Consider the following 7,806-nt stretch of genomic DNA (forward strand, 5'->3'; position numbering starts at 1 on the left):
AAGGGTTTTCCGTTTTGGAGGTGCTTCGCAAAACGAATTTCCTATGGGCTTGCTTCGCAAGACGACAATGTCTTGCGAGTTCCTGCGGGGTTTTTTCCCTCCCCCCCTTTTCCCAAGCCGCTAAGCCGCTTATCAGCTGATCCGATCAGCAGATAAGCCACTAAAAGCTGCTAATAGCGCTAATCCGCTAATCCGTCAATGGGCTTGCTTCGCAAGACGAAAAAACCGCTAGACGAAGAGAATCACAGAACGGATTCTTTTCGTCTTGCGAGGCACCACTGTATTTTGAAAATAAAAATAAAAATGAATGAATTCCTATGCCCCACAAATAACCCAAAGATGCATTTTAAATAAAAGGACACATTCTACTCATGTAAAAACACCAGGCAAGCCCCACAAATAACCCAGAGATGCATTTTAAATAAAAGCACACACTCTACTCATGTAAAAACATGCTGATTCCTGGACCGTCCGCGGGCTGGATTTAGAAGGCGATTGGGCTGGATCCAGCCCCTGGGCCTTAGTTTGTCTACTCATGCTCGGGTGCCCGAAATATCCCCTCCAGGGCAGTTTCTGAGTGCTACCCAGCGGCCTCTTGGCTCCCCCTCTGGAATTCTCACTTACTGGTTCGTGTTCATCGTCGAGGTCCACGTAGCTCATGCGGCCAAGTCGCAAGGAAGAAGAGGACGGGGTGAGCTGAGGGGGCAAACAAACAGGCATGTCAGTGAGCCAGTCAGAGGAATCAGCTACCAGGCCTCAGGTAAAGCCTTGTCCCTAGATGAAAAAGCAAGGTATTTTCATGGTCCTGTCCTTCCACAGTTGGTTACCAAATCCTTGCCATTTGGATTGCTGTGTCTGTAAATGGCTGGGTTAGCTGCATATGTGGATAGGAATGCAACATGAATACAGTGGTACCTCGGGTTACAGATGCTTCAGGTTACAGACTCCGCTAACCCAGAAATAGTACCTCGGTTTAAGAACTTTGCTTCAGGATGAGAACAGAAATTGTGCAGCTGCAGCGCAGCGGCAACGGGAGGCCCCATTAGCTAAAGTTGTACCTCAGCTTAAGAACAGTTTCAGGTTAAGAACGGACCTCCAGAATGAATGAAGTTCTTAACCTGAGGTACCACTGTGTGTATATATTTAAAATAAATGTTACTATGATTAAATTTATTTCTCACACACCGTTCCCCCAAGGGGAAGGTCACAAAAGTTTTAAAAATCAATATTAAAAAGAATCTAAACGAACTGCAAGGACAAGAAAATTGTTGATAGGTTTATTATCTTTTTCGTAAACCACTCTGAGGTTTTTGTTTACAGTTAAGCAGTGTATAAATTGCATTAAATAAATATGAAGAGGGTTGGTCCTGTGAATATATGTTTGTGTGTGTACATACATACATACATGTGTGGGTGTGTTCAGTTAAACATCTGGCTAGTTCAGATGACAACCTTGAGCTAGGGTAAGAACACTGAGAACTTAAAGAATAAAAGTCACTTTATCCAGGGGCAGTGCACATATATATTGGCCTATTCCAGCCTATTTTTCTTAATGGTGACTGATTCTGCTCAGAAAAAGCATTTTGGTTCCAGAAATGTATTCTGATTGTACAGATAAAATTCTACAGGATGTGCTGCTAGTGTGTGAAAACAGTCCAGATCCAACGATCCCAAGGCATGCACCTCTAGATTACAGAGATGTCAGGTGTCATACTGGCGCCCAGGCATCTTCTCTTGGTTGCAACTGGCTGATAAAAAGGTAAAGGGACCCCTGACAGTTAAGTCCAGTCACAAGCGACTCTGGGGTTGCGGCGCTCATCTCGCTTTACTGGCTGAGGGAGCCGGCATTTGTCTGCAGACAGCTTCCAGGTCATGTGGCTAGCATGACTAAGCCACTTCTAGCGAACCAGAGCAGCACACGGAAACGCTGTTTACCTTCCCGCCAGAGTGGTACCTATTTATCTACTAGCACTTTGACATGCTTTCAAACTGCTAGGTTGGCAGGAGCAGGGACCAATCAAAGGGAGCTTACCCCGTCGCAGGGATTCGAACCGCCAACCTTCTGATTGGCAAGCCCTAGGCCCTGTGGTTTAGACCACAGCGCCACCTGTGTCCAAGTGGCCAATAGCTTGGTGCAAAATGTGCCTAGCGCCTGGCTTATTTAGAACACTGATCTTCATCCCCTCCCTCAGTCTGTGGCTTCTATCCAATGTTAGACCCCTTGAAATTAACAAACATGACTCATTTATTCTATCCATTCCAATGAGTCTACTCAGAGTAGGACTGCACCGCTTTGCGCTGTTGCCCTTTTATATATTAACTGTGCGTCAACCTGGATGTTATGAAACTCAAGGGAGGGGCATTGAAATAATTTTAGAAGGAAAAAAAAAGAAGGAAAAAACAAAACATGTAATGCTGAAGGAATTTAAGACATCATAATTCAGATAATCCTTCTCCTTATGCAACGAAAACAAAGCCCACGGAAGTCTTTTTGTCAACCGCTTTGAGGTTTTATTACAATCAAGCAGTATATGATTTTTAAGAAATGAAATGAAAAAGCAACGATCTATGTCAACTGGAAAGGAGTCAACATCAGCAAGTCACAGCTTGCTAGTCTGAAAGGCAAGAACTTGAATGAGAGGCACTGAATTTCCAGTTCTTGGTCATGGGTCACTCAGTTCACTGCAAGCTTAAAAAGGGGGTTAAATAAATTTTAAAATGCTGGCTGATAACTGCTCTGCACAGCATCAGAGCACTTGGGAAACAAAGAATTCAAGGGAGCACAAACCATCACAATTCCCAGCATCTGCTTATATGGACACACAGAGAGAAAGCATTTCACCTTTCCAAGTCAAACGCGGCATCCTAAAATGGATGGACTTGGCTCCCAGTTCCCTAGAGAACTTCCTGAGCAGCCAGGAAGAAACTCAAACAACAGCAAAGCTTTGGGGCAGAGGGGCACATCTGGAATAAGACAATCTCCTGGTCTTGGAGCTGTACGATTGGGGTGGGGGGGCAGGGGCCCCAAAGCTCAATTTGGGATGCAGAGATGTGCAACCATAAGCCCCATATTTAGGCCATGCGACAGTCTGTTCCGGGAGCAATTCCTCCTCAATTCTTAATTTATTAAGTGGGCTGGCAAACTGCCAAACTAGCAAAATAACATGCAAACCATTCACAATCAAGGAAATCTAAGGCAGTGTTCTTCATCCAGGCCTTTTATGATAGATTCCCTGATGCTGGAGCTCTTAGCTCTGATCATTCAAGATCTCAGAGGTAGAAGAAAGCACTCTGTCAAGCTCACTTAGGGGAAAGAGGCAATTCTTGAGCAGCAGGAATAATACTAACATATGTACGTGCTGCTTTTTTCCTGCCATAGTCTTCCAAAAGCAGCTTACAACAATTTTGTTGTTGTAAATATTTCAGAAAAAAACAGATCTGCAGAGATAAAAACGGTCTCAGAAGGCCAAAAAACCAACACATTTATTGTGGGAAATTTCCTCTTTTGAGGTAAGGCACGTGAAGCCTGACTGCCAACATGTGACATTCCAAAATATAATGCAACACTTTGACTTGGTTAAGAAGGGAATGTATTTTAGCTAGGGGGGTAAATCACAGCGTTTCATATATTTAACCACACCGCTGCCAGCTTGACCTCATGAGACTCCAAAAGGACCGAGACAACTGCTTTGCACTCATAGCAAGATTGGGAACGATCAAATCAATTGTTGAGTGTAAAGTCTCTGTGTTTATAATGTCAACACTCAGGGGAAGCTGGGAGCTGCTCCTTCAAAACTCTGAATGGGTTGAAACAAGAGGGTGGTTATTACAACTTGCAGAGACACAACTCACTAGCTGGGAGCCTGAAATGGGGAAATGCCCGACTTTTGCAAAACTGTCCATCAGCTAATTGCTAGGGCTTTGGGCGCTTTGAGACCAGAACTATTCAGTCCCCAACACCTATCTATCAGTGTTAGAAACTGAGATATGAAAGTTAGGAGCTAAATGGCACCTTAAACCTAGGTTACAGGCGCAACAACAGAATGCCTAGGCGCACTATTTTAATAACAAGAATACTGTACAAAGCTGAAAATGAATGAACTGCAGCTAAAATATTATGTTCATTTTTCACATGGTCTAGTCCTTCCTTCCCCTGCTCACTCCCCTAATATTCTTAAGAGGGTCTCTTCTCCGGTTTTCAGAGAGTAGCTAGAAGTGGAGAGGCAGAGAAAGGTCCTCCTTTCCTACCAGTCTGCAGTTTTAATCTGAAATCTTAGGCGCAGTATTGTGTCCAGAGCTCCCTGGGTCAACCTAATGTAGCTCACAGGATAGGTGTAGTCAGGGGGGACAGGGGAGGACTCCCCCCCCCCAAAATCAAGTAAATAAATAAAAATACTCAAACAGAAACTGCAGAAAGATTTTGACAGATTTTTCTGAACAATCAGAGTCAAAAGAAAATAATTTGAAACCACTGCTGTCGAGACATTTCATTCTGAATTTGCTAGACAGAGCCAGGAATAGGGTGATTTGGGTGTCCTGCCCCAACCCCAAACTTAAATCCTGGCTACACCCCTGGCTCACAGGATTGTATAAATGAGGAGGTGGGGAAAGTAAAGTATGCTGTCTTGAGCTGCTTGTTAAATGCAATAAACAAACGAACACAAGAAGCAGGCATAATTACGGCCAGACCAATGGCCCGTCCAGTTTCAGACAAGTGATGGTCACTGACATAACTTTAACGTAACAGTCTAGTCTTCATGCTTTGGAATAATGGTCTAAATTAAGTAAGCACATAGGTCATTGTTTTCTACTGAATCTGAGCATGGGTCTGCCTATCTGCACCAGCTGGAACTCTGGGTTTCTCGACAGGCAAAACCCTGCCCTACCTGAATGCCAGACGTTGAACATGAGACCTTATGCATGCAAAGCTGATGCTCTAACCACTGAGCTTAGAGCCCTTTCCCTATAGATCAGCAAGCAGTACACTTATAACTCACCTCTGAAACCACCTGGGGAATCTGTAACTGGGGGAAAGGATGCTCGTCTAGGTCAGGCTAGAGCCAAGCTGGGCCAGGACGAAAGAAAGCGCAAATCCAGGAACCAGACTCCCCAGCCTCAGATGCACCTGAATGTGGAGGCTGCAGACCCCGCTCAAATTATTACCAAACCCCACACATGCGGCTGCCTCTTATCAGGGAGCCCTGCACACAAGACCTGCAAAGGGGCCACCCGTTTCCCCTGACGTGTGAGGGGGAAGCACTTTGCACATGCTCAGAGCACGCTTTATACTTGATTTTCCTTATTTGTGTATTCAGAATGTTTATATGCTGTCCCCTCACCCGAGATGACAAGGCACCCGAGACGTCATGCTTGTCACAGCTGTGCCACGGAACTGAGAATGCACCCTGGGTCCAAGCAAAGGTGACAACGAAGCCACGAAAGAGTAGGTGACACGGGCAGCCCCTTTGCTCGTGTCGTAGGATTTTACGGTTGGAAGGGACCCCAAGGGTCATCCAGTCCAACCCCCTGCAATGCAGGAATGATGCAGACAGACTCGTCCCCACCCCACCCCCAGCAGTGTTCAGGTCCAGCTGGATCAGGCCACAGGCCCCTTTCAACCAAGCATCCTGCCTCTAGTAGAGGCAGCGGCCAGTCACACACACACACAAGCAGGCAGACACAGGCAGGCAGCACACACCCACCCCCTGGCCAGTCCAGAGGCAGCCACAGAGGAGGATGACCACCTTAAGAAGGGGCTCCTGGACTCAACAGCTACTGAAACAACTCCCCGGCCTGGAGGAGAGCCTTTCAATTCTTCATTCCGGAAAGGCACTCTGGACATGCTCAGGAACACCGCCCCTCCCACCCCCGCCAATCGAGCCCTTGGGGAGGTCGACTCCAGTCTTCGTTTCACATCTGTCAGGCGGACGAGCAGAGTTTTACAACAATAACGTCCCGGGGCAGCAGTAAGGTAGACTTCGCCTGCTGCTGGAGGCTCCCCGGCTGGGCGCTCACCTGGCGGGGCGGGGCGGCGGCCCCTCCGCCCGTGCCGTTGAGCAGCGGCGTGGCCTCGCCTTGGCCCTCCGCCTCGCCCTCCCGGCCGGACCACGACACCATCTTGGCCACGTTCGCCATCGCCCGTCCGGCCAGCGGAGACAGGAGGCCGGCGATGCCCCGCGAAGAAACCACGAGCCAGCGGTCATGTGACCCGTCCCCGCAGCCGGCGGAGGGGCACGTGACCCGCCTCCAAAGCCCCGCCCCAACTCCCCTTCCCGCGGCATCATGGGAGTTGTAGTCCTCAGGATTCCCCCCCCCCCAACACATGCACTTTTTGTGTGCTTTCATTCCTGGGCAGTATTAGTATAGGCTTTATTTTCACTTTTAGCGCTTATCATTTGAACAACGTTTAAAAATTTTAATCTGACCAGTCTTTGATCATGTTTATTTTTTTGCTTTTATCCTGAGCATGTGCAGAGCGCGGGAATCGTTGCAGCAGTTCCTGAGCCCCTGCGTCTTTTCTCTCTGTTTTCGGTACGAAAATAAATAAAAGCACCCTGTGAGAGACATTGACTCCCAACAAAAAATTATGGCAGTTTATTTAATTTTTTTTAATGCTGTGAACCGCCCTCGGGTCTTCGGAGGAAAGGAGGCATACAAAGTTAATAAATAAATAGCGGACTCTCCAAGTGTCCCTATTTTCCAGGGACATCCCAGATTTATAGAAGTCTTCCCGGTTTCTGATTTGATCCCAGAATGTCCCGCTTTTCCTTAGGATGTCCCTATTTTCATTGGAGAAATGTTGGAGGGTATGGAGTTATCCAACCCCCCCAAGCTGTCTGAAGGCAATCTTGTATAGGGCAGGTTTTTTATGTTTTTATATACGTTGGAAGCTGCCCAGAGTAGCTGGGGGCAACCTAGGAAGAGATGTGGTATATAAATAGTAAAATTATCATTATGGAATGGGACATCCCTATTTTCACTGGAGAAATGTTGGAGGATATGAAATAGACAATTTCAATGTGGAAAACCAGCCAGGTGACAACTTTGCACAATTTATTCCTGAATTATGTCTGATCCCATGATAGATGTGATTAGTTGTGGCTGATACATTGACAACCTTCGCCAAACGGATGCCCCCAGACATCTGGAGGGCACTAGCTTGCCAAAATCTGTCTCATAGGAGCACCCAAAATAATCTCGGCTTGGAGCATCTGAAACTTTGATATACTTTGGAGGGTTTTGTGAGATTCTGGGTGTCTCCCGCTCCAGCCAGCCAGGGGTAAGCCCCAGAGCATTTTATTTTACAAATCATAAATGAATTAGGAAGCGCTGAAAAGACACTCCTAGGTTTTAAAGCACATTTGAAGCACATTCCCAACTCCCTCAATGAATTCTGGGCACTGTAGTTTACCCCTCAGTGAAAACTCCTGTCAGCCCTCCACAAACTACACAAGTGCCCAGAATTCTTTGAGGTAAATAATGTGCTTTGAATGTGCTTTAAATGTTTGCACCCACAATCTGAGAGTCTTCACTGTTGCTCGCAAGATCTGACAGCCATTCTCCTGTCCTGCTGCTGCGGAAGGATGGGTCAATCTATGGGTTTCAATCCATTTCTTACCCCCCCCCATCTCAAATTTACTTCTCCACATTTGCAATTACTATTTTTCAAAGTCCTCGTACGTAGATTTCTCCCAACTAACACATTTTTGTATGCACTTTTCACTAATCGCATATCTTTGCAAAGCCGTTTGCCATAATACAGTACACTTTTGCATGTTATTTTCGCTAATTTAGGCATGCTTTATC

General features: G+C 46.4%; 1 protein-coding gene across 1 annotated transcript in view; it reads right to left on the minus strand.

Moving 5' to 3' along the window:
- Positions 1 to 6,197, minus strand: part of CLCN7 (chloride voltage-gated channel 7) — a 39,886-nt gene extending 33,689 nt beyond the window's left edge. The window contains exons 1-2 of the mRNA XM_082199714.1: positions 6,016 to 6,197; positions 621 to 696 (exon numbers count right to left, since the gene is read on the minus strand). Coding sequence (XP_082055840.1) covers positions 621 to 696; positions 6,016 to 6,135 — 196 coding nt within the window. The 5' untranslated portion in view covers positions 6,136 to 6,197. The remainder of the gene's footprint in view (positions 1 to 620; positions 697 to 6,015) is intronic.
- Positions 6,198 to 7,806: the final 1,609 nt, after the last annotated feature.

The sequence above is a fragment of the Podarcis vaucheri genome (assembly GCF_965113315.1).
Source record: "Podarcis vaucheri genome assembly, chromosome: 14".
NCBI classification, from domain to species: Eukaryota; Metazoa; Chordata; class Lepidosauria; order Squamata; family Lacertidae; genus Podarcis; species Podarcis vaucheri.